Raw genomic sequence first — 27675 nt, 5'->3', positions numbered from 1 at the left:
ACCCCACCCCAGCTTCTTCCCCCATTCCGAAAACATTAAGTCTTATCTCTGGCCATCCATTGCCGTCATGGCTTTCTGCTGTGGGGGGCCTTGTTGAGACACAGGAGGCCACATGGGCTGCTGATGGTGGAGGTGATGGTGGAGATTGTGACTGGTGGGTGATGAAGGAGGGATCCAGGCAGGTTGGTGGTTGGGAGGCGAAGAAGCCCAGAACGGACTGAAACTACCAGGAGGAGAACAGGCCATGGACGTGATGGGGCTGTTGCTGCTCTGGAGATTCTCAGAAGTCCGCAGCTTGGAAAACATAGCAAGAGCGTCTGGGAAGTTGGGTGGGGTGGCTGGAGTATTGCTGGGTGTGCACATCTGCAGGAGAGAGAGAAACAGGATTATAACTTAAGATTCCCTTCATCCCATCAGCATAGTACTGTCACAATGGCTTTCCCCCCTTCCTCCTTCTTCAAAATAACCAGCTATCGATCAGGTGCACCATGAGGAATCATTCCCAATACTTCCCGCCCACATGGACTCAGTAGCATCTCCTCATTCAATACACAGCATCATTTCCTCCGCCTAACTAAGTGGCATAACGTACAGCCTGAGTAAGACATGACCTAACCAAGTGGTCTTTAACTAGTCCAGACTTGAGACCCATCTTGGACTCCCAACCTGCGACATGGGGCCCAATTTCACAATTGCCCAATAGGACGGCAACAGCTTTGCCACACCCCATCTGGACTGGTTTTGTGACCCATTCTTGGATCATGACCCACCAGTTGAATGCCACTGATTACCCAACCTAATTTCCAACATTAAAGTCCATTAGATAAACTACAACCATCCAGTTTACATATTCCAGAGATTAACTATCCAACATCACTGCTTAGAATGTGCTGAAAGGTGTGTGTGTGGGGTGGTGGTGGTGTCAGGTCTATATTTTCATTAGCCTTTAACTATCCTGACTACAAGATCCCAGTGAATACTCTGAAGAAGCACTTCCCACACCTTAACATTGTTGGTGTGCACCCAAGAGATGTGGGGTGGGAATTTTTCCAGCACTTTTATTTTTCTGCAAAAAGATTTATTTCCTAAGTTCCATTAATAAGTATTAATGGATGCCAGTTGGAAATGCAATATTAAACAAGCTTGGTGGTTTCAAAATGCAAAAGTTTCTGGAAACCCCATATCACTATATGCAGATCAATGCTTGGGGGCAGGGAGGAGGCCACTGAGAGCTTTGAATAAACTCTATGAGCTTATGGAAAAGCAGGATTTGATACCCAACCCAGTGCTTATAGAAATTTTCTTAAACACAACCAATCCAACTGTAGATTGTCTGTGTCTCATTCAGTGCTGCACTGGCCACACTCCAAAACACCAACAAGCTTCGTCCTACAGCATAAGACGTGGAGTTTGCAGCTTTTCTGACCACCTGCCCAACTTTCTACCCAGAAGCAAGCAGCCTCTTCTTGCCAGTCATAGGAAGCTACTTTATACTGAATCAAACCATGCTAGCCCAGTATCATTGACACTGCATAGCAGCGGCTCTCTAGGATTTCAGGAAGACGTTTTTCCAGCTCTACCTGGAGTGCTGGGATTCGAACCTGGAACCTTCTACATGCAAAACTGATGCTCTTCCAACTGAGCTATGGCCTCTCCCTATGCTTCTGAAGGAAGATGATAGTAGGAGCAAGGATCAGCAGACAACAGATTTGGGAGTCTGGCTTCAATTGTTGTCACCTTGGTAACCAGTTTATTAATCCAAGCACCCCTCTCTGCTTTAGGCAGAGTAGAGATAGACAGAAAAAAGAGGTAAGAAATTTCAAGATGTGGAAACAGCTACTTCTATGGGACGAATGACTGGGGAAAGCAGGCAGTACCTGCTTACATGTAGGGATAGCTCGGCCTACCGTCCTCTATTGTCTCCATGACAGGTCTAGTTGCTGGTTAAGATATTTAAAACTTTCTATTCAATAAGAATAGGTAGCCAAGGGTTGACCCCAACGTTAGTCCTACTCAGAGTAGACCCAGTGAAATGAATGGGATTTAAGTTAGTCATGACCAATCTAAGTCCCATTCAGTTCACCTGGTCTACTCTAAGTAAGAACAATTAGATTCAACCCCCAAGCAATTTCCCTTTTCACAAACCTGCAGGAAGCAGTGTGTAGACTGGCACCAAACTACGGCCCAGTGAAAGACATAATCCCTTTTCATGGAACAGCAAAGAAATTAGGAGCAACCTGCTCTTATCAGCAACAAGTCTGAATCAAAAGATATTACTTGTCTGTAAAGGGGGGGGGAATAAACTGGTCTTTTCGCAGCTGATTTCTTTTGCAGCAAAGCTCATAAACAAATGCTGGAGCTGATTAAGTTTCATCGGGCCTCACACACACAGAAAATGGCTGCACAATTACAAAAGTGCCACATTCAAAAACCCTACATTATGCCATCAAAATGAAGCATGCAAACACACAGAAATGTGTACGTATTACATCATTTCCAGCAAACAGAGCTGGGGACTTTTGGGATCACAGGAAGCCCTTCTTTGATGAGTAACAGCTCCCTCTACATGACAATTATATTTTCCACTATGGAAGACTGCTTCTTTCAAAGTTTAAGATGGCAGGTGTAACGACTTGCATCATTAACCAAGCCCCAGGGTCAATTTTCTGGGGGAATTCCTGGACTTGCCCTGCCACTGCCCTCTTATCTCAGTGGCATCACTGCCACCCCCGTGGAGTAAGTACACTTCCTTATTAAGTCCGGTCCTCCACCCTAAACCTGAAAAGGAAGTAACGTTTTAAGAGATGAGAACTAACCCAACAAATTAGAAGAAGAGAATTAGTCTTCATAGCCACACCAAGCATGCTAATTGTAGAACACTGTATTTGGAGGTTGGTCCATTGCACCAATCGCTTGTCTTGTCTGCCATACACCCCCTTCATCTGACCCCGCCATCCTGTAATAACCCAGTTAAAGGCACGCACAAGAATGTGATTCCTTTTTGAAACTACGCATTTGTGCAGATGCATATTAGCTCAAAAGAACACTTGCGCAAATGCAAATTTGTGCAAATCCCTCCAGAAAGTAAAAAACAAATGGTCTGCAAGTCTGTGGAATCCATGAGACTTGGAAAAAAACTGGTCTGCTATGGAATCCACAGGTCAGATTCATCGAAATCTGAACACATTTGAAATTCTCCGACATCCTTGCTTCACCTACAAGAAAGTCTCTTGTTGGAGCAAATATGGCCAGGTACATAAATCTGGCTAACTGAACTGTACTCGACCCACTGTCCTTTCAATCACACAACTCAGGGTATAAAAGTAGCCTCCCCCAATCCGATGCCCACCAGAAGTGTTGGGATTGTAACTCCCACGGTGGGAACACATCCAGGTTGGGGAAGACTGGTATAAAGAATAACCTTTTGCCTGGCTCTCCAAGAGTGTTAATATAGAGAAATGGCAGCTCTGACCTGCATTCATGCCTGACCATCTTGGGCTAGTTACCCTGGAATAAAAAAACCCATTGTACACAGCAACATACCTCTATCCAAGTTCACAGAAAGCATAAGGAACTGCAGAAATCCATTGTATGATGTTTGCAACTCAAAGCGGCCAAAGCCTGTTAAGAGTTAACGAGTCAGGGTCCATATAATTATAGAATCTGTGTTAATGATCAAGAACAGAAGCAAAGGGGGCATGTTTTTCTGGTTCAATGAACTCAGAATAACAGCACGTTACGAATACTCCCTTTTCATTCCCCTCTTGCTCTGGAGAGCTTCATCCAGAAGGACAACTCTCTCCGCTCCCACAATATTAGATGCTTGACCCAGAACACCTTTAACAGGGTCTCATTTTTGCAGGCAGATCCTAATTGCATAGCTACAAATCGCTCTGAGACCATTTTGCTCTTTTGACGGTACAGCCTGGGTGCTGTCTGCCTCCTGGAGAAGCGTTCAGATCCTGATACATTCTCACTTCTTTTTGTCTGTCCTCAAAAACAGCATTCACGTGTATAAGATGTGCACCCATTTCAAGGATCACACAAGAGACAGGCCTCCTCCCATCACCTGCATGTTATGTAAAGCCCTGGAGTGTTCTAAACGTTTGAATTGCACCCCGAAGGGAAAGTTGTATGCAGACACACCACCCCTACGAGCCAGCAATTAGCATGTTTGTTTTGACGATGGAGCTCTTTATTATGTGTATGCAGACTCGCCCATGTTCCATTTCCCAACCCTGATGCTTGGTACCATTTTTTTTTTTTTTAATGAAAGTACACTCAGATCTCTCTTTCTTGTTTTAAAAAGAGGAACTAAGTTTTCTAGGTAAAAGAAACAATTTTAAGAATTGCTCTGACACCACGTTGAGGAAACCAGAGTTTCATTTTGTGTAGTCAACCGCACAAGTGTGGGTTCTACGGGGTGGGAGGATAAGCAGGAATTGTATCAAAAACGTTCTATATTGTTATAACTTTAGTATGAAACCACAGAAGTTTAAAACAAACTAGTAAGCCAGTTTATGTATTTACCAATCTGAGAATCATGTACATTCGAACATGGTACGGGAGAAGGTATGCTCTCACATACACACACACACACCCCACACACACAAATAAACACATCTGTGATTTTATGTGTGCTACCCTTCTCTCAAAAAGAGGGGGCTGAAGATTGCCCATATAGCAGGGGTGGACAACTTATCTTGGCCTACAACTCCATTCCTCACCCTTGGCTATGCTGACGGCAGAGCTGTAGGCTAAACAACTGGACGCCAAAACAGAAAATATTTCCAGGTGCCTGGAAAAAACTTTTACTATGTCCAATGCGTTTCGGAAAAAACTTTCCTTCCTCAGGGGCAGCTTATCTTTCTCCAAACATACCACAAAACATCCTCCCAATGATTCTTCTGTGGTAAAACTCATATATGCTTCTTTTTAATAATTTCATATAAATCCTTCCAATAATTTTATGTGATAAAACTCACGCATGCCTATTTTCCCCAAGTAACTGCAGCTTCCTACCATGTGGAAACAAAAATGTAAGACACACAACACAGTACTATTTTGCATGCATGAATGTGATATCTTTGTAGAAAGAAATAGCTAGCTTGTATGTTTTGTAGCCTGTGTCACAACCAACACATCCTAGAATAGCTTTTTTTTTTTAATGGCCTTCTTCTGGAATTAGCACCTAATTTTTATTTAATTATCATTCTGCAAGTAATTAATGCCATATATAGACCTTGTTTAGAATGTGGTGCAGGGCAGAAATCACTTACCCAATCAAAAAGCTTTTGCATCTGAGTTGAATACCTCAATTCTATATGACAAGGCACATATGAATGATTTGAACTCTTAACGTCTTACATTTATTCTTACATCCTCCAGACTTTATTCCTTTCTGCCCCACAGCACATCAATACCTGTGCTTTCAGAGCTGTTCCAATGTGAGAAATTGGAGAGGACCAAGCTTTCTGCTTCCACTGTATATCTCAAGCCAAGCAGCAAGTGAACCAATCTCAAAGAAATGTAATTTCAGTACATTAAAGGGAAAAAACACAAACAGATTCATCAGTCTCCCCCATCACTTCACAGCACATTAAGCTGGGAGAATATAAATAAGAACCTGTATCCAATCTCAGCAAAGGAAGTCAATATAAAACAAGGCAACAGTTGGTCTACTGTAAGTTTCCCCAATACATTTCAATTATACCCATTTTTCCTCTTCCCAACAGCATTGTTTCATTTTGTCAATGCCTATTGCCCTCTGCCATTTCAATCCCTTTCCAAATATTCTGAGGGGTGGGCGGGCAATGCAACAAGTTGTTTTCAGACTAACTTAACAATGCAGAGTTAATGCCAAGCCTGAGGAAGAGTTCTGTGAGATTCAAAAGTGTGAGCAGAGTACTTTCAATTCCAGCTATGCCCTAATCAAGTTGCCTCCTCCCTTGTTCAATATTTCTTATTCTGCAAAACACTCACAACACACACAAATATACACACATAAATTTTCAGTAGATGTGGAAAGTCTTTGGCATGAAGTATTGTTTGTTGTATTCCGAGCTGCGCCCTGTTTCTCCAACACCAAGAGAACGGGCGTGATTCCTGTGCAAGATGTCAAGTGACCGTCATGTTTACTACAAGGTAGTTTCCTGTATGACAATCACGCCAGTTCACAAGGGCTTTATTCCAGAATATACTGGGCATAAACATATCAGTGAACACTGTTATCCTGAAGATAAATGAACATTTCCCTCTAAGCAGCATTTGCCTGATAAAAGACCCCAGAATAGACTGAGTGGGGGCGGGGGGGGGGGAGAGAGAGAGAGAGAGAGAGAGAGAGAGAGAGAGAGAGAGAGAGAGAGAGAGAGAACGAACCAACATCAATTTGTTTTATTTAGACTTGAAACATAGTCACCTTCTCTAGAAGGCAGGGCCCCACTTTAACAACATTGCAGTAACAGAGCAGCAGCGTTACCACAACAAACATAAAAAGTTACAAAAGGAGCAAGTAGCTCCATCTTGCCGCAAATTCTTTTGCTCCGACTGGGTTGCAAATGATCGCTAGTCACTCCCCACTCTCCAGGACACGCATTCTGGGGTGGCACAACTCGGCTTAGTGAACTTAAAACTGAGGAGTTTTTCAAAAGGAATGAAGGTAGGTATTTTTAAAAATAAGAAACCCTTGAAACTACACATCACAAGAAAAAGCCTATATGTGTATAAACACACATGCCAAATGAAATAAAAACCACCACACATGTATTAATAGATTTTTATGCTTCAGAACATAGGAGGCTGCTTTGTACAGACCCTGTTTAGACGTCATGCTAAGCCATGATTAGTAGGCGTGTTAAACCGTGGTTATGTAACCACGATGGCTAGGATTGGTTCACACGACACCCTACGCCATAATGTTTAGCTCAAAATGCTTAACCATCATGGCTTAGCATGTTGTCTGAACAGGATCAGAGTCAGATGATCAATGTTTATCTTACTTAGTATTGTCTACTAACCTTTCCCAAACTGGCACCCTCCAGATCATTTGGATTAAAATGCCTATCAACCACCCCAGGGATGATGAGCGCTGTAGTCCCAAACATCTGGCACTCCAGATTGGGTACGGCACTGACCAGCAACAGTTATGTATGGTTTTAGACAGAGTGTTCCCCAATACTAGCTGGAAATGCCAGGGCCTGATCCTAGGACCTTTTTCATGCAAAGCATGTACTTTACCACAAAGCATGTGCCCCTCCCTATATATATGGTTTGGGGTGATAAAATACAAGATAACATACAGCCACATCATCACTTTGTTGAAAGTGTTTTAATTTGTAAGTAAACTCTCTCTCTCTCTCTCTCGTTCGTGTGTGTGTATATACACTCCCACAAATTATATATACCGTATTTCTTCAATTGTAAGACGCCATCGATTGTAAGATGCACACTAATTTCAGTACCACCAACAGAAAAAAAAACCCCTAAGACCCACCTGCGATTCTAAGACGCACCCCAATTTTAGAGATGTTTATATGGGGGGGGGGTTGCGTCTTAGAATCGAAGAAATAGGGTAACACAATACATATGCCAAAATTCAATGTTAATATGCAATTCAGAAAAGAAAGAAAAATCAAGAACTGTTTATATAGTCCCGTATTCTATTTACTAGGGCTCCAGCAGAACCAACCAATATATTACAAAATGAGTACATACACAAAGGTTGGGGAGCTCCTGTTAGAAAGGGAGGGCTTTCATGGCCATGGAAACCACACAAGATTCAGAAGTCTGTGAAATTCAAGTATGTTAAGAAGGGCTAACACACATGTATGCATCTTCAGAAGTAAACAACAACAAATGCCAGAGACCATAATGCTTCTACCCATACGGATCGGCAACAGGAAAATGATCTCTTGCAGACTTGGAATGAACCAAGCTGTCTGGGTTATGCAAAACATGGATAGGTCTACACATGAAGGGCTCTTACATCTGAATCTTAATTCTGCCAAGTCAACATTACAAATGGCAAATCGCCCAGGACAAGCAAACTTGAGGAAGAGGATGTGGGTGGAGCTGGGGCAGAATGCAGCCTTCATTACAATAATGTGATGAGAAAGGGTGGATTTTGTAACCGGGGTGACAAAAGCCGGAACAGCTTCAGCTCTGCAACATAGACCTATCCTGATCTGTGGGAGCCAGGCTGCTTTTCTTCCCCATCTACAAACTAATTTAGCTGGCAGCTTGCAACATTCATAAACCCTTGGGAGAGGTCAAAACAAAAGCCTCTCCCCTCCTCGGCTTCTTCTCACTTCCTGGTAAGCAGTGATGGATTCTGTGTAATCATTCTAATTTTAGCAACTCACACACATACACACACACACACACTCCTCCTGCCACAGCACTCAGGAGCATGCCTTGCACCAGGACGTTCAGGTTTTTTTCATCTGTGATGTCACGCCCACTCTACAGCTAGAGGTGAAAAACTTAAAATGGTGAGGCCAGCCTACAAGAGAAAGAACTGGATAATTCTCTGTTTATGGTATGTAGGGGGCGGGTGGGAGGGGGGAAGTCTACTAAACACCAGAAAGGAAGAGGAGACAATGACTAAAAGAAAAATGGGTGTGTGCTATGAAACAGCAGCTGCCTGGAGGGGTGGAGGAAAGTGTGTGGAGAGGCCAGAGGAACAACAGAAGAGGGCGGGGGATAACAAGAGAAAACCGTTCCTTTTATCATAAGTTTTTAAGCAGTAACAAGCACTCATTCCTCAAAACATACGAAACACATGCTACTGGTCCATACAGATTGGTAAGTGAAGATTCAGCAACACCCAACATACGGTCTTGAAAATTCACTCTTTTTTCCACACAATAAGGAACCTGCTATTGCGAGTAGCTGGGGTGTGTGTGAGAAAGCAGTGCATATATCAAAGCTACCTCAGCCCCTTCCTCCCATCTTGTGGCTTAGCCTGGAAGGAGCAGGCCCAGAAGAGGCCAAAGCAGGGCCCGGAACAACAAAGCGGACTCAGCAAAGAGGAAAATTGCATAACACTCCGCATACATGACTCACCATTCCTGCCTGCCCCATTCAGACGACAACAATCCCAGCAGAAATTTGTAAAACAATTAAGGCTTGGCCAGAAGAATCAAAGAAGATAACTTTGGCCTATCCTTAGTACAGATAAGTCTAATTCCCACATGACCAAGCAATTCAACTTTGTCCCTCAATGCAGTACAATCAAGAAAAAAACTACGTTTCTGAGCCATGGTTTTAACTATATTTTCCCAACTACCACAAAGATCTCGTCTACCCCTACTTCTAGTCTAGCAGTGGATGTTGTACAGCTTTATACTGACTGAGTAACCCTTGTGGGGGGGTTGCTTTTAAAAGGGGGGGGGAAGTATCTGTGATTGCATTTACTCATGCCAAAAAGATAGTGCTAATCAACTGCAATCACCTTGCTGGAAACCCAAATCATGAGACCATCAGCCGTTTGAGAAAAAATGAACCATTTTTGTACCTGCAACAAGCTCTGCACAATTAATTCATTAAAAAAATGGAAAAGCCTTCTGACACCAAAAGAAAGAACGAAAGAAAAAAAGAAATGTGTGGGCAAGGTTAATGCAATGATGTGAACTGACCTTACATGGCATCACTGAATATAACCCACAGGCACAGCACACAGTCTGGGCTGTGATCTATTTCAGATGCAGGCTTTGGACCTGAACAGGATAGCCTTCCTCAGGACAAGGCAACACTCTTACATGTAACAAACTCACATCCAGGTTAGCCGCTTTGCGAAGTGGGAAAATAACAACAACACACTTTCACTAGAAGGTAACTTCAACAATTTAGGAGAGCGGCGATTCATGTTTCACACTGCAGTTGCGTTTTCCACTTGCCTCACGTTGAATCACAGTAACATTTTAAAATGTGATAGGTATACACCAGGTAATCACAGCCAAATCAGAGCTTCTCGCCACGTGTCCTCTAAATACTCTTAAAGATATGCATTTTCCCTTTCACACATCATAGTGTTTAACTCCGTTGCACTCAAAGAGTACAAGGGGCAAACTTGTCTGCCACATCGGAAGGAATGCGCTCTTTTAATGCCAACTTAAGACTGCGGTACCTCCATCATCAGGTGACATGCTTGTTTAACACACTGTCCCTGAACCACAGAGGTTTGCACATTTTGAAGTGTGAGATGTCACAGCTAAGTACAAGGAAAACATTGTGCTACACAGCTGGGGGATGAGGCCAGGAGTAATTCCCCGATTTGATTTTTGACTGGTGCCATCTTGCCTTGAGCTATTGCTACACTAAGAGAACAGGAATTTTAAACTAGTTTTACCATTTTGGAAAATTTATTTTGCTTTTGACAGTCATGGAAGGAACAACAAACCATACAGGACCCCTGATGGCCTGCCCTTCTCTAATTTCTGCAAATCTTACTGAGATCTCTTCTGGCTTCTAAGCTTTCATTCAACATTGATCTTATAGGGCTGCAGGATGCTCCATTCCAGGCTTTTGCTACATGGAATCCCAGAATATGCATACCTATGTAGTCCCTCAATGTAAAAAATAAATGAATAAAGCACTGCTGAACAGATTTCAACACTGCTCCTACATATAAATTCAATCATCCACTGTAGCCTGCACCACTTCCTATTTAGCTATCTAATGGCCCTTGGCCACAATCCATGAAGCTCTTAAACTGCTTCAGCCCCTCAGATTTCAATGTGCTACAGCTTGCCTAAGTGGTTTGTGGGTCACCCTGAATAAGAGCAAGTAACTGTAGTTGTGCTGCATTATTCACATTCAAAGCCGTAGAAATAGGATTAAAGCTCCCCACACACCAACTATTTTTAAAATAAGTTAATGTAGTAAATAAAGCATTTGTCCATATTTATTTATAACAGTCTAGCAAAGATGAAGATTTCTGAACCGCAGCTATATATACATACACACACACACCACAAAGAGAAAGAGGTGGAAGATCAAATACATTTATAGAACATTAGATTCTGTTTGTAAAGCACTGAAATTTAAACTTCCAGGATGATGTGTAAAAAAACAGACTATGTTTTATTATAATGTTGTATTACGTAATCTTGTATAATGTTGTATAATTTTTGTGAATTATTTTAACAGCCAAGGGAGTGTCGGCTATTGTGAGGTACAGAAATGAAATCATCATCAACAACAACAACAACAACTCTTCAAGGGAGAGCAGACTTCAGGCTTAAGGTATCTATTTTGTTTGAGCTCCACTCTTGATTACCCAAGTTTTTTTTCATTTCAGCAGGATAATTAAGGATGTGTAAGATGGGAGAAGAAGAGTAATTTTGTTGGTGCTATTGTCAGAAAATCCTTGCCAACCTTACTCCAAATCAACCAGAGATATACCAGCAGATCTAAATCTACCTTCTACCCACTCCTGATGTAACACAATGTGGCGTCATAAATGTAGATCTTTGTTAATACTGCATGTTTATAATAAAATCTACTTCCTCCAGTTACCAGAAAGTTTGGATGATCCCAGAGCATTTTTTTCCAAAACCTGAAATTTTTCCAGTGCTTTATTTCCCCCCCCCCCCCCGGAAAATAATATAATAGATCAATATCTACATAACACAAAACATTTAAATCTCATTAGATGTGCTTTGATTCCTCCTCCCTCAAATATTCCGGGACAAATAATTGTGGTGTATTGGCACAAAAAATAGTAAGATAGGGTACTCTTTTAGCTTTGTTGTTTACTAAATACAACTAAAATAATAAACATGCCAAATTAGATCATTCTCTAGGGCATCAGAAAATGTTCTGATGCAAACTAAACGTTTTCTGATGCAAATTACCCTAGTTTACTAATTAGTTTGATTGGCATAGAAAAATGTCCCAGAAAATATTCCAACTCAAAAAATTTCCAGAAAAAACACATTACCACCTTGGAGATTATCTTCATCCTCAATTCTGAGCTCAAGCATCCCAATATAAACCCTGAAGTAGCTCCAAGGTTACTGGAGAGTACACCAAATGTAGCAGGATTAGCACTGGTGCACATTTCCCTGGTGTCCAGGCACTAGACATGTGGTGGAGAAAGTCTAAGGCTCACACACCCTCCATCCCATTGCACATAGAACCATTTGTTATGAACACTGACAGAAGTACATATTGCCACATGATTAGTCTGCTGGGAAAAAAGGGGTGGGGGGATGGTGAGGCCAGCATGTACGTTTGTACATATGTATGTGCAATTCATGCAAAATGTGCTACACATGACAAGGGCTTGAGTCCCCGATACTCCTTCCTGCACCCACTGCATCTAGAGCAGTGCCCTCCAGATGCTTTCAACTACAATTCTCTGCATTCCTGACCATTGGCCATGCTGACTGGGGCTTGTGGGAGTTATAGTCCCAAACACTTTGAAGGATATCAGGTTTGGCAAGGCCAATCAAGAACGTATCTACTGGGGGAAAACCCCTGCTCCTAACACACCCCGGATCTCCTCATCCAAGGACGAAAAAAGATGAGACATGGGAGACTTGAAGTCAGATCTCCAGATGATGGTACTTTTAACTTGAAAGCAGCCCTTTCCCCTGATCTCATTTCCCCCCACCAGACCACTATTAGCCCCTGCGCATTTCCCCAGCTGTAGTGCTAGCAGCAGCTTTGGGAGTAGGGCGATAAGGGGTTGAGCATAAAAAACCCTCCCACTACATAGCTGCCCTGACCAACTGATCTCCCCTCTGCCCCCAAAGCGGTTTCAAATTAGAACTGAAATGTCAAATTTGATCTCCATGTTCCCCTCTGTGGCTCCTCTGTTTTGGTGCTCAAAAGATATGGGTTTATCTCATAGCTCTCCTTTCCATACACACACACACTCTCTCTCTCTCTCTCACTCACACACACACACACACACACACACACACACACACCCTCCCTCCACTCCCCCCCCCCGGTTGCTACAGCTCCTACCACGTATTCAGGTTCTGCTGGCATAGCACACTATGAAATATCTCCTTGTCCACCCCCATCAAAGAGCAGGAGTTTCTCGCTTGGTGTAAGCACTGGCTTTTGCCACTCCTTTCCTGCCCCTTCTGATTACATACTAATCAAAATTCCTATTCCTCAAAAATGCTCAGTTTGCTTACAATAGTTTGTTCTTCCACTTGGTTTTTCATGATTTTCCATTATTATGTTTTTTAAATAAATAAATAAATCATGGGAGTTGTGAAGTAAAGCACAGTAACACACTGCCCCTAGCATCCTATAGTCTCACATCACAATTTACTATTCATTTCGGCATGCATACACAAAGCCTTCAACCACAAATATATGTTTTTAGTGACCCTGATGTTTTAAAATGTTTGGAGGGAGAAGAGGCTACAGGGGGAAAGTTAGGACACTTAACGCAGCAACTGCCAATGCTAGAATTACCATAATGCACATCCTGAGGTAGAATGCCATGAAAAGGGTCTTTTCATTTCAGCTTGCTATTTTAAGCACTTACAATGTACACTGTTCCTTACAGAACAACAGAACACACACACACACACACACACACACACACACACACACACACCAGGTTCTTGCCCCAAGGAGATTATAATCTACCTTTCAACAATGAAGAGACAAAAGGGAGCTGGAAGAAGAAATGGGCCAGGTAAGAACAACAAGAGAAGGCAATCAGTCATAAACTTAGGTACTTATTCTAGTACTGCCAGGAAAATCTGGTATGGCCATCATAAAAGCGCAAAGGAAGTACACGTGGACTTCTTGTCCAACAGTCACGGCACCAATGGGATGCAAAAAACTTAAAACAACTAGAGATGTGTTAAAACCCTAGCAAGCATCTTACATTTATTCCATAAACACAGCCAGCCTTATTAAACAGCAGTAGTAGAAGGATACACTCCAAAACACACCCACCCATACACCATTTCTTTTGCCCATATCCAATTAAGTATCTGGCCTTGAAATATATTAAAATGTAGCCTGACTGTGTTGTTCAGAATGAAATGAAATAAGTAAATAGACAGTAAGTCAACCACCTTGGGTGCTGGAGCACAAAAGAGAGAAAGCAAGCTGGATTCCTGATTCCCACCCCATGTGCCCTTACGTTTCATTTTCAACTCTCACAATAACACAAGAATACGTTCTGCAGTTAGCAATCTGCAAATGCCTCATTCATATTTATAGGCCAACCCATCTCCAAGGGACAAGGCTCATCGTGGTATTTCTAATAATCCCAGGAGGAAAAATGATTTTAAAAAAATTCTGCCCCCCTGCCCAGTCCCAATTTTTTTTAGAGGGTCAGGCCTTCACATCTCTAGTGTGAATTGAATTTATTAGCCCTCATTCAGTTCATTACTGACCCTAGACACATATTCAACACTCTCCTGTTACCATTTTACAGAGAAGAAACTACACCAGAAAGGCAGTAAAGCTAAAGGGATTTCAATCCAATCCGTCCCAGCCTAAAAACCGAAGGGTTCAAAGAGCCTTTATAAAAAAAGCAACTAGCTGGTAGGAGGTTATGGCAATATAGTAACTACCCTATAGACTGCAAACACTTCTGTTTTTGAAAACAGAACTGTTTGTTTCTTCCTTCTTCCCAGATGCAACAGATCCAGGAAACAGGATGCAGAGCAACCCAGGAAAAAGTTAACTATTTGCTCCATATCTACACCCTGGGGCCAGTCTTCCAAGATATATTTAGGAGTCCCTGCCCTCTTTGACTTTTCTGTTACCCCTGCTTTCCAAGCAGCACATAAAGAGGGTAGGGCTGGGACCCAGAAGAGTAGTCACCAAAGGTCAAAAGATTGTGGTCTCAGTTGCCTGAAAACCAGGAATAGACCATCTAAGGTGTTTTTAGATTTTTTTAGGTTGTTTTTAACAATGTATATTATGTTTTAATTCAGTTTTATGTATTTTATTGCTTATTGTTGTTCCTCGCCTCGAGCAAAAAGGAGAGGCGGGTAAGAAATACATTTATTATTGTTGTTGTTGTATGTATGTATTACGGGGCTTGCCTCAATACCAACCTTGGTTGTGTTAGCACCAACATAAATCCATTACAGGTACTACCACAAATTATCGTCATCTGAGGGCTAAACTAAATGTTCTTCAAACTATGCTCCAGGGGGCGGGGAGACAGAAAATCCCCCATTTTATCCAATATTCCTCACGCTCATAAACACACCCATAGGGGGGAAGCCTCCATAGATGCCAATGTGTGGGGTTAGAAAAACATTTAGTCTGGCCCCAACTGCAGTTCCAGGTTCCTGTCTTTCTACATACCTAGCCACTTAGACTCAATGAGCCAGTTCACACGATGAGCTGCAGCAAGGGCCAGCAGCCATTTTGAATATTCAACAACAGACCGTGGATTATGCAAGGGTTGTTTAAACCCCACACAAGCCCTGCCATCCAGGTTCACTCCATATGACAAGTCACGGCTGAATATTTAATATGCAAATCCTGCCACCGTTGGCTATTTTGATCATGTGAACTGGATCAGACGCTTACTTTTAGACATCAAGATCATAAGCCACTTAATCCTGCACATTTACACCTTACTTTCGGCCACCAAAGAAACAGGCAAAAGATTTATTTTTAATGTTTTATTCCACCCTTCCCCAAGTTACTCAAGGCAGCATTCATGGTTCCCCACCCACCCACATTTTTTCCACAGAACAACCTTATGAGGTAGGTTAAGCCAAGAGGTAGTGAGTGACCCAAGGTCTCCCGGTAAGCTTTGTGGATGAATAGAGATTTTAATGTGGCCCTCATCCATCGTTCTAAAAATACCATCCACAACATTGTAAGTCTATCTTACACAGAGAGCCAAACACTTTCTGTGGATAAATGTGCCAGAGAAATTGAAGGCATAACTCTTCAGATTCATATACAGTAACTGCCCCCAAACAGTAGATTTTTAGAATAATTGAATTTAAAAAATGAATCCGATTTTTAAAATTTCAACCATAGGAATATTTTTAATCACCTAGTTTGAACATAACATAAACATGTCAAAGCAAACCCTAAACTTATAATCTCTAAAATTGAAACTGGTTCATTGATTCAAACACATTGAGGCAGCAATCTTAACCGTAGTCAGAACCTGGCTGAGGGAACCCAGGAAGCGGCAGTGCTGCTCTACAGGTGGAGAGACGCCAGCAGAATGAGCCTTTCGTTGTCAGGACGTTCCCCAGCAACTCAGTGGGAAGCCCCACTGCTGATATTCCACCAGGGAGGTAGGGAGAAATAGGACGTGTTGGCGGGCAGGACAGGTATGAAGACGCCACATCCAAGGCCCCATTGTTTCCCCCGACATGTCCACAGAAACATCAAGATGCTACACCACCTTGGGAATGGTGAAGTTAATTCCTCCTCATTAAGTAGAGGGGGGAGGGGAGATGAAGCAAAGCCTCCCCCTGCTTACATCCTGCCGGCAGCAAAAAGAGAGGGCAATTGCATGTGGCAGTTGCTCAACCAGGAGAGCCCACCACCACCATGCTGCAGGGCCATAAATGAAGAGTAGGATTGCTTTGGCAGTTAAGGAATGCTTGCCTAGCATAGAAGAAGAGTGAACTACCTCTACCCCAACCTCTACTCCAAGAGACCAATGCTATCCAAAATTGCCCGTCCCCACTTAAGTGATTTTGTACTCCCATTTTATGCCATAAGGATTTGTAATTTTATGAACCTTTTAGGTTTTATTATTTAAAATTGTTGTTCACTGCCTCGAGGGCAGTATCTCAATGTTAATAAATAATAAAATAATCTGAGATGTGAGCAATTGCAGAAGCCAATTAGTTAACCAGAATGCTACAATTGCTCAGTTTTCAAACGATAAATACTTTTTCCTATCAACCAAATTTAGTTCCCATCTTACACTAGTTGCCCCAGGAGTTAACAGCTTTTAGTTCTGGGAAATTCTTAGTACTTGTCTACCATGAGCGGCAGCAGTTCTCCAAGATCCCGTGCAGAAACCCTTTCCCATCACTTGCTACCCAACTCCTTTAACTGGTGATGCCAGAGACAGGGGGCATGTCTAGACGAGAGGGGTGGAGCGGGATGATCTCGTGATATGATGATCGCGAGATCCTCCCCCTCAGTCTACACATGGCGCGCAACATCCCGGGAGGAAGAGGACATCGCGCCCACCATTTTTTTAACTGAAAAAGAACGCAGGAGCACTCCACCGAAAAAGTGAGTTTCTTTTTTAAAAAACAACGACAACACAACCTTCCGCTCTCCCCCACCCTGATGGGCACAGGGCTCCTCGTGGTTACTCGCGAGGAGCTGGGATGAAACTGGGATAACCGGCCACACATCCTGCGGTCTCGGGATCATCCCGAGACTGCGGGAAAAGTCAGGATTAAAGGGTAGGGCGATATCCCTGGGGAAAGGGAGGGATCATCCCTCCCTGCTCCCAGAATCACTTATGTGTCATATGAATACACAGGGACGATCCCCAGATATCGCCCCGTCTAGACATGCCCTGAATTTGAGACCTTCGGCATGCAAAGCATGAGCTCTTCCACTAAGCTGTGGTCTCTCCCCAAAAATGTCATACTGACCCTGCTTCTACACGGGGATTCCAGCAGCCCCCAACCCAAAAGACTGCCCTAATCTATACATGCTTCCTTTCAGTAATGGTACAGCATCAACAGACCATCCATGGTAAATAGTAAATCAACATTGTAATGGTTAGATCATTGTAGTGGTTACTTCCCATTTTGAAAGCATATATCTAAAGTTCAAATGAGAAATGTGATTTAATCCAATGTCTTTTCTTGGCATTTTAAAATTGCCATGACTTAAAGTCAATTCACCCTGCCCTTGAGGCAAGTTGCTCTGCAGTTATCTGCTCCTAACGTACAATGTAAACTCAGGGGTAGGCAACCTGGTGCCCTCCAGAAGTTTTGGACTACATCTCCTACCAGCCCTGGCCAACATGGCCAATGGTCAGGAAGTATGGGAGTCATAGTTCAAACCATCTGAAGGGCACCAGGTTGCCCAGCCTTGATGTATACACAAAATTTTGCCTCTGTAACCCTCATATGCACAACCAAGCACACCAGCTGGGGGCAAAGGAACAACAGCTGTGCTACGCTTCCCCAATGTGATGCATTCCAGATGTTTTGGACCACAACTTCCATCGCTATTGGCTATGCTGGCTGAGACTGACAGGAGCTGGAGCCAAGACGCCCAGAGGGCACCACTTTAGGGAAAGGCTGGTGCATGTGATTCTACAAGCAGAGACCTGGGCAGTGTAAAGAATGATCTTTTACCACACTTTAGAGCTGGCTCTGGAAGCAACCTGAATCAGAGAACTAGGAATCATACAGAAGCATCTCTGAGCTCTTTGGTGGAACAGCAGGGTACAAGCATAATAAATCATGTTAACAAGAAACTCCTCCACAGTATTCAGGCCAGAACTATTGCTATGCCGCTATGGGTGACCGATACCAGCCTTGTTACACCAAGCCCATCAAAACGACTAACCTGGGAGGAAAGAAAATATTCGCCTAAAAAGCAGTCTAGTAAAAAATCAAAACCAAAAAACTTTGTAGGGTAGTTAACACAGAAGTCTAGCGGAGGGGGCTTGAAGCAGTGCCTGCTACCTCCTCCTCAGCCAGCTTGTCTGATTTCTAGGTTGGATGCACAGGAAGGGGCTTCACCTCCTGCGGGTCCAGCACTTAAGCCAACCAGGCTGGCGAAGCAGGGGTGCTGTCCCTGTTTTTTCATCAGCCGGATCTGCTTCCTTACTGAGAGTAGAGGAATCCTCCACATGCAGTACAGGAGCCAACCAGGCAGGTGACAGTATCCCTGCTTCTCTGGTCGTCAATTGTTCAGTACAAGACGGTTTAAGAAGTTTCGTATATTTTCAATTTCACATTAGTTAAAAGACAATCCAACTTGAGTAGCATTAGGTCATATGTGAGTAAGCCCTGTTCTCTTACAATACAATACCTGCCTTGACTACCATAACTGAAAAGTGCTAAAACTCACCATTTTTAAAATCATGCTTGCAACTCCACTCTGCCTACATATTGCTCAAAGCAGCTTGCAGACGGTTCCCACAGTCTCCTATCCAAGCAGCATTCAGGCCCAGGCCCAAACCTAGCCTGATATCAGGCTTAAGGGTCTTACATGTGGTAGAATTGTTGCATTCCAAGGCATCTTGAGCTCAGAATGGAGGTTGCATTTTCAAACCTCTTCCACTTACAACATTACACCTGACTCCACCCTGAGCTTAAGCAGCAAAACTGTTATCACGGGCCTTAATACCTCTCGCAAAGTGTTTGATCATGAACATGTCCTAACTCAGCCTTTCCCCAACCTGTGCTCAAAATATGTTGGGACTACAGCTCCCAGAATCCCGCCCCCCAGCCAGTGGTGAAGGCTGCCTGAACTAGTCTCTGCCCTAATCATCATGGCCAGACCTATGACCAAAAGGAGAGAAGAGAAAAAGCAAGGCTTATGGGCAGTTAAGTCAGGCTCACACTTTTACATTCACCTAAGGCGAACAGCAGCTTCCCTTAATTGAGCAACGCCCTAGCACCCAATGTTCTGGTCCCTAGAAGCCAAGCTGGCACACACAGTTTGAGAGAGAAAGAGATGGAGCACCAGAACTAGGCAACACCATGTTGGGCTCTCTACCTTTCACTTTAAAGCAGTGGTAGACAGAATTCAGGCATGCAGGATAGACCTGTGTTTATTATTATTATTATTATTATTATTATTATTATTATTATTTATATAGCACCATCTATGCACTTCAATTAGAACACCAAGGTCCACCAACAGGAGCCAAGTGCAAAATAGTAAGGGAGGACAGTTATATGATTCTTTTCTTGAAAAATTGGCCTTTTAAAATCATGTATTGGTTCAAGAGACTGCTAATCCACATTCTCTATTAGCGATATTATGAGGTTGTATAGACTGCATTTTATATCTGACTTTATTTTTACTTGTAAAATGGAATACAAATGAATTATTTCTTAATTTTTTTGTCTGATTGAATATTTGTAAAATAAATAACAAAGCAAAAAAATGCTTAGCCCAGAAATTTGTGTTCAGTACCAGAACCAAGCTTACAATCATTTCAGCCCAAAAATCCTCTCCTGGTTTTCTGACAAGCTTTTAACAATTTAATTTGGGGGAGAGGGTCTTTATGTTGCTACTACTGTTCCAACAGTTAGGAATTAGGCATCCTCGCCAATCTATTGCAAATCCCCCCAAATATCTATCAGTAGATCTTGATCTGCTTTCTGATTGGCACTGTTTTAAGAGGTACTGGTCCTTTAAAGCAAAAGAAGTAGAATAGCTGCATGTGCAGTCTGACATTGGGGGGGGGGGGGAGCATGGCAAAGGCTGGCCCACTCCTTTTGGGCTCCTGAGTCCAAGGGGTGTGTTAAACCATTTCTGTGCTCACCTTCCTGGTGCAATTAGGAGGACAAGGAAAAGCAACACCAAAAATGTCACTATGGCAGCCTGAAGGAGAAAGGTGCCAAGGAAAGCATCTTTGTAGACTATTGTGAGAAGGTAAGTAATACAAACAGCCCAAGACTCTCTAAACAGATGCTCATTAAATTATCTGTCACTTCCCCGCACCCTCATCCCACCCAAAACACACTTCAAATTTCTCTTCACCCCACCCCTCTTCAGAGAGGTAGGAATTTTCCACTGGACGCAAGCAGAAATCTTGAAACACCGGGGAGTAAGGCATAGGGAGGAAACAAACAGAAAACGAAACACCCTCCCAAAAATGCAACATGGGTGCCTGAGAAGGATCTGGGAAATGTAGATGAATAATGGCTTGCAAAAGGAGAACAGTCACACAGCAAATCATGACTTGAACACTAGTTTCCTGATTAATGTGTAACCAGTTGTAAAGAGATAGGGGGAGGGGGGAATTGAAGATAGCCTTCCAAAAGAGACAGGATATCCTTTGTTTGCAATCTCTATTAAAGTGCCCCTAGCGAATGCAGGAAGTGTAAACTCTGTAATGCTTGGCAGTTGGGAGAAACATTCCAGAGCATGTAAGAATGGGCCCTGCTGTCTCCATACAGTTATGATGCAGCTATGTTTGGCTTAAATCTACATGTCAGAAACGGTTTTATGAATAAATGGAGAGGCCCGACAAATTGCAGTCTGCATGCTAATGAGAGAAGCCAGGACTTTTAAAATGCCAGACAGGAGAAGCGATTTCTGCTGCCTGTTGTATTTGTTTACTTTTATTGTTTTGATTTTTTTTTAAGTGGTGCAGAACTATCAATCAAAACCAGCGACTTAAAACGCACCCCCACACAAACACATACATACATAGGGATCAAAGAAAGGAGGCCAGAAGTGGATTTGCTGGCAATATGTGCAGGAGGGCACACAGCACCAAGGACTGGATATAAAACAGATTAAACAGGCTAAGCTCCCTGTAGCAGTCAGGCACTGAACTAGACTCCCCTGCTGTGTGCTAAGCATTTCAAACACCTTGAATCAAATCTGAAATCCTACTTGCTTCTTTTAGACTCCAAGCTGAGTTGCAGAACGGACTGCACAAGATGAAAGGAAAGTGACAATTCTGGGCTGTCTCTGGCTTGGGATATCATTCACTGAGACCCCTAGCGTTCACTGAAACATTATGTAGCACACCCTTCCCCAACCTGGTGCCCTCCAGATGTGACAGATTGCAACTCACAGCCATGGTGGTTGGGAATGATGGGAGTTGCACATCTGGAAGGCACTGGGTTTAGGGAAGTCTGAGCTAGCACCATGATGCACAAGGACATCTTCATCTCTCCTACACCCTTCTTAACATCACCTCCAAGACACAAACCCTCTTCCATAGCAGTGGAACTTGGGAAATGTATCAGTCGGCTTGACTGAATGAAATATGCCAATGCCCCAATTTTTGGCCATACAAAGTTGCCTTATACCATCGACCCATTTAGTTTCGCCTTGTCCACATTGACTCTCAGAAGCTCTCCAGGATTTCAGTAAGGCGCCTTTCCCTGCCCTACCTGGAGATGCTGGGAGTTGAACCTGAGACTCTTTGCATGCAAAGCATGTCCTCTTATCTGCACCACTGAGCTTGTGGTTCCTATATGTCCCTCCCCTCCTCCATTAAAACATTTACAAACAGAGGGCACTGTACAAATCAAGAAAAATCAGTAGCCAGAATTCTGGATGTAAAGCCATGGATTGGAGTAGATGCATGAGGGAAACAATGACAGTGCTGATGCCCCGAGGGAAAGCATCTAGCTGGGAAGTGATGTAATAAGGGGGCTGCTACTGGTGCTCCCAACATTAGGGAAGGCTTAGATCTATGGAGGTTCTATGGAAGTGGGCAAATTGTGGTTCTCCCTATGTTTTGGCCTACATCTCCCATCAGCCTTAGCCAACACAGCCAATGATGAAGGATCATCATTGAGTTGTAAGTCAAAATATCTGGAGTTGTAAGTCAAAATATCTGGAGGGCCACAAATTGCCCACTCGTGCTTACCCCAAAGAGGCAAGATACCTGCTTGATTTTTCCCTGTTGGTGATTACGCCTGCAGATATTTAAGCTAACATGGACCCCATCCTGCAATCCCAAATGCAGAATCCAAGGCCCTGAGGATTTGAAGTAATAAAGGAGACCTGAAAGTCAACAAGGTCTCGGTGAGGTTTGCAGGCCTCACGTTGGGGAAGGGCAAGAATTCCTTGCAAGTGACATGTGAAGCTACTCGAGGACACTGCATACAAGTTTTCAAGCAATCTCCCAAACACCAGAGATCTACTTTCACATTCAGGTTTAAAAGAGCATGCTTAAATTAGCTCACTGGCCAGGCAAAGAGCGTGTTCCAACAAACATGGCAGTGGAATATGAATCAGGATTCCAGTTCTGCAACCTCATACAGGCCATTTCTCTAATGTACCAGTTTCGTATCCCCCATCTTGAATTTCCTTGTCTTTATAGAACAAACCATTGGGGAAAAATGGATCTCTACTATAGTAGGCAAAAGCACCTCACACAAGAGACTGTACAACTGGATTTCATAACACAGTTGTACAATACATATGATAAACAAAAACATAGAGGGATTAGGACATTCAGTAGCCATATTGGCAGGGGAAGGGGGGGAGAGATCCAATAAATAGGTCAATTTGCCCTGAAAAGCTACTTTAGAGCACAGAACTAGTAAATTCTAGCTCCAAGGGAGGGGGGGAAAGCTAATTCAAGGTTTTACATAATATAGGCTTTCACAGGAATCAAAACAAAAGAGATCTTTAACCCAAAGTTATAACCTTGGCCAAAACAAATGGAATGATCTTCTAAAAACAAGGCAATTCTCCATCTTTGTTTAGCAAACAAAGAAAAGTCAAGTCCTCAAATGCACATTTCCTGCTTGTATTAATGTTTACATAAGTGTGGAATTGCACAAGGGCTTACACCCCTACTTATATTTATTCTTAAAAATGATAGAGCACAGATGGTTCTACTTTCAAGCTCTGGTATCTCCAGTTCAAAAAAATCAAGTAACAGGTAATGGGACCCTGAAGAGCCATGCCAGTCAAAGGAGACCATGCTGGACCAAACACACAAACAGTTCGATCTGGTATAAGACACCATCCTATGTTCCTAAAGGACATTGTAAAGTTGGCTACGCCCATTCTACAGAAAGACAAATGGTAACAGAGATTGTGATCTGCCTAAATAAACTCAGCAAGTTCAGACTGAAATTTGGATCCTGGCTACCTATTTTACATATAATTCTTTCCCGTCATTAGTACATGGGGGAAACATGTACATTGTCATGTATGAGAGTCCCATATCTATTTTTCTATATGTACTTTTGGCAAACAGATATTTTCATGGGTTCACAAATTACAGTGTATACCATTTCTCCCCTGCATCCACGAAGGAAAGATGTCATTGTCATGCATGAAGCAGTCTTGATTCTATGGTCAAAATGTTTCACTGCATAAAACTGCCCACCAGAATCACGTTCCGGTTTCCCAACTGCGATTAGCTAGAGAAATACTCTAATTAGTATCTCCTCTATGTGAAAAGCTAGTATTTGAGGACAGTACAGGGTTGAGAGTGGCCCCAAAGTTGCAGAACATGCTCCTCAGCAAGTCTGAAAAACATGTGTAAGACCCTCATCATTTACTGCTGTTTTAATTATTTTTGGTAAATAAGGTATGTGAAAATAGGCATTTTAGGGAGTTTGTTGATACAGCTTGCTAATGTGGCTGCTAGGTTTTTTCCTCAATTTGGTTTAGATATTTTGACATTTACATTAACTCCATCACATTATTCAATTTAACCTATTTTGAGACCACCTTAACATAAATAAGGATCTCTCTTTTAAAAGCATGTCTAAAGGGAGGACTCTATTTCAATCAATTTGTGGCTCTTTGAATCAACTTAGGATCACCCTGTTACATAGGCATAGTATGAATATATAGCTAAAATGTATAGAAATGGCCATGCATTAGCAGAGAAACTTTGAAAATATTAATTATATTCCAGTGGCAAAACGAATTTGTTCTCTGAGTAGAAAAAGTTACATCAGGAGCATTAACATTCCAGATTATTTTTCTTCCATAGCCTTTTTTTCTCACCTCAAAGACTAGACATAGGCTTTAATAACAGCCAAATACAAGAAAAGAAAAGCTGGAGTGTAGCCCCTATATGCTATTATACTAGCATACAGCACCTAAAACACAACTTTTTTTGCCAAGGAAACTTGCCCTCAGCCAAGGTCATGTAAAGTTTTGCTCAAGTTTAGGAGAACATGCCAAGGGAGAACAAAACAAAACAAAACCCAACGCCTGTCTGAATTTGTTCTTTTTCTCCATCCCTGCTGGATTTGAAGCTATTAAAGAGCATAAAAATAGCTGGATGGATCCATGTGACCAAAAAAAAAAAAAAAGAGGGGAAGATTAGTCCCTGTTTCCTGGCAGACATTTTGGCTCTTGTTTACATTTGCAGTCTATGTGTTTCTCTTGTTGCAGAGCAATATGGCTGTCTGAAGAGCTGACAGCTTTGAATGCACAACCACTGCTGGCTGCAGGCTCATGTTCCCCTCCCAGTATCAAAGGTTGTGTAAAATTATGCAGACGCTGCACATACAAGACAAGGAGTTCCTCCTCCTCCTCCTCATATTTACAAGGCTTGACAACTCAAGGGGCAAATCAGAGTGGTCTTTGATTTGTCGTTTTAGAAGTGCTTTCCAAGCTTATGAAAGAAGAGTGGGGCAGTTTTGATTTGTTCATGGAAGCAAGGAATAGCCAAGGGAACGCAACCACAATCCAATGTAAATTTCACTTCAGCCCACTAAAAAACGAACATACTGCAAAGAACAGCATGAACCTGAGAAGTTTGAGCTACTTACCATTTGATGGTGATGATGGGTGTTGGGAATGTTGGTTTCTTGAAAAAAAGCACTCAGCGCTGTCTATGTTTAAAAGACAAATAAACAGGAGCCTATGATTAGAACCAGGGGGTACAGCCCAAAGTGAAAAGTCAAGTTGGAGGGCAGTGATTAGCAATAAGATTTTTGAATAATTTTAAAACACACACACACAGATTTTGCCCCATGTTCACTCCCCGCCCCCACCACCCTAAAATACTTCAGTTGTAGGTAAATAATCTAACTTGGCATACAGAGTCTGTTTATCTCTCTGCATTTTTCAGCACTGACCTGGGACACTATTGAAATGCTAATTGTCTTTCCTCACCATTTTGAGTGAAGGGGGGGGGGGGAGGAGAAAGAGAGGAAGGAAACAACAACAAAAAGCCACACAAGAGTACAGTCCAAAACAAACATAGCTCACTTTGCCCTGGGCATGGAAGGCTTTCACACCTCATCCCCCTAAAGCAAAGGCCTAAAAGATGGTTTAGAAATGCAAGAAAGAAACCCCCGAAATGCAATTGGGGATGGTTTGCTTAACAATCAAGACAAAAATGGAAGCGTTTGTTTAGTTATGAAAACTAAAGGGGGGGATGAGATGCATTAACAGGATTGATGTAAAAGGGGGTATACAAGCTTTCGAGTACAACAGGATTCCCACTGGAAGTGGACAAAGGCACACTACTTATCTCGCGCTGTTGCCAAAGGGCTGGCTGAAACCAATCTTTTCCTGCTCCAGTCTTATTAAAGGAAACAAAGGACACACATTTAACACGGTGTGTTTAGACTCGATTATGTAAACGGAAGGAAAGGACTCTTTCAAGGCAACGATTGATACCACGTTTGACCAGACAAACAGTTTCTTCTCTATGCGTGGAAGCACATACACACAACTCAGGGAGCGAGCGATACCAGCAGGCCTAGTTCAGAAACGGATCCTCCTCCCCCTTGCCCCAGGCGAGTACTAGCAGAAAAAAACCCACCGTCTCCTTGACACCCCCCCCCCCGAAAGTCTGGCGCCCCACTCAAGAAATAAATGGCTAGGCGAAGGGGGGGGGGAGAGAAATAAGGAGACTTAAACTGAACGTATCTCTCCCTCTGTCTCCCCTAACCACCGCATGGCCTGCTGCAAGTTTCGATATTTAGAACGATGTTGAGTTTCCCCTAAACTCCAAGGAAATATTTGTTTTGAAAATGGTGATTTCAAAGTGACGGTCCAAATCTGTTTCCCCAAAACATACTATGCGGCCGTGTATACCGGTCTCTCTCTCTCTCTCTCCTTGCTCGACTATTTCAGGAATATCAATTTTGTCCCCCTTCTTTCTCCTCCCCCTCATTTCCCCCCACAACCACCAGCAGCAAGAAATTAGTCAACACGCAAAGGCCCAACACATTCCCAGCCCCGGAAGGCAGTTACTATGTAGTAGTTATGAAAATGCCTTGGCTGGATTGTTTATATGCCTGGTGCCAGCAGAAACGCACCCTCCCCACCCACGGTGATACATCGGGTGCAGGGGGCTTTGAGTGTGTAATATTATTTAAAGCAAATCCCCAAGCACACATTTCTATCTCTTCCACTACTTCCAGGTGAAGGACAAAAAAAACGGGAATTGGGGGGGGGGTTCACCACGATTTCTCCCTTTCGCCTCTTCTCCTTCTTGGACATTGCTGAGAGAGGCCATGAAATGGGGGACTGCGGGGGTCGCAACGCACCTCGAACTGCCAGTGTGCCGCCTGGAGCAGCTGCTTCGCTTGATCCGCCGCACAGCCCGCAGCCAGCACGAACTGGTTGATCATGACCTGATGCCGGAGCTCCTCCATATTCACCGACATGGCGAGAGAAGTGAAACCACAACACGGAAGGGAGGAAAGCAGCCAAACACACTCCCTGTGGCGGTATGTGTTTGGGGAAGGAAAAATCGACAAAGGACCCTTCTCCTTCTCCTCTCCCACCCCGAAACACCCAGCGGCTTCTGTGTATGCGAAGCTGGAAGCTGCTCGCCGTTGTCTGGTTCGAGCCAAGTCGCCTCTCGGCCTCCTCTCTTGCTTCAATCGGCACCAACAAGGGTATGTTGATATCGCGCTCGCTCTCCCCCCACCCCTCTCGTAGCTCCTCGGCAGCTAACACACCACAAACAACAGCATCCAGGGGAGGAGCATGTGATGAAGACCGGGTGGGGGGATGCCGGAGGTGTCTCAACGTTCAATTCCACGCTTTCCGCGACCGCTGATTGGCCGTTGCGGTGTTCTCTGCGTGTATGAACGT

At 43.2% G+C, this 27675-nt stretch overlaps 1 protein-coding gene across 1 annotated transcript; it reads right to left on the bottom strand.

Moving 5' to 3' along the window:
* UBALD2 (UBA like domain containing 2) lies at positions 1–27675 on the bottom strand. Its single transcript, XM_063123235.1, has 3 exons — positions 27123–27675; positions 25392–25454; positions 1–363 (listed from the first exon to the last, which is right to left on the bottom strand). The coding sequence occupies exons 1-3, from the start codon at positions 27240–27242 to the stop codon at positions 43–45; spliced, it is 504 nt and encodes a 167-aa protein (XP_062979305.1). The 5' UTR covers positions 27243–27675; the 3' UTR covers positions 1–42.

Source organism: Elgaria multicarinata, chromosome 3, assembly GCF_023053635.1.
Source record: "Elgaria multicarinata webbii isolate HBS135686 ecotype San Diego chromosome 3, rElgMul1.1.pri, whole genome shotgun sequence".
Classification (NCBI taxonomy): domain Eukaryota; kingdom Metazoa; phylum Chordata; class Lepidosauria; order Squamata; family Anguidae; genus Elgaria; species Elgaria multicarinata.
This window is presented reverse-complemented; position numbering and strand designations above follow the sequence as displayed.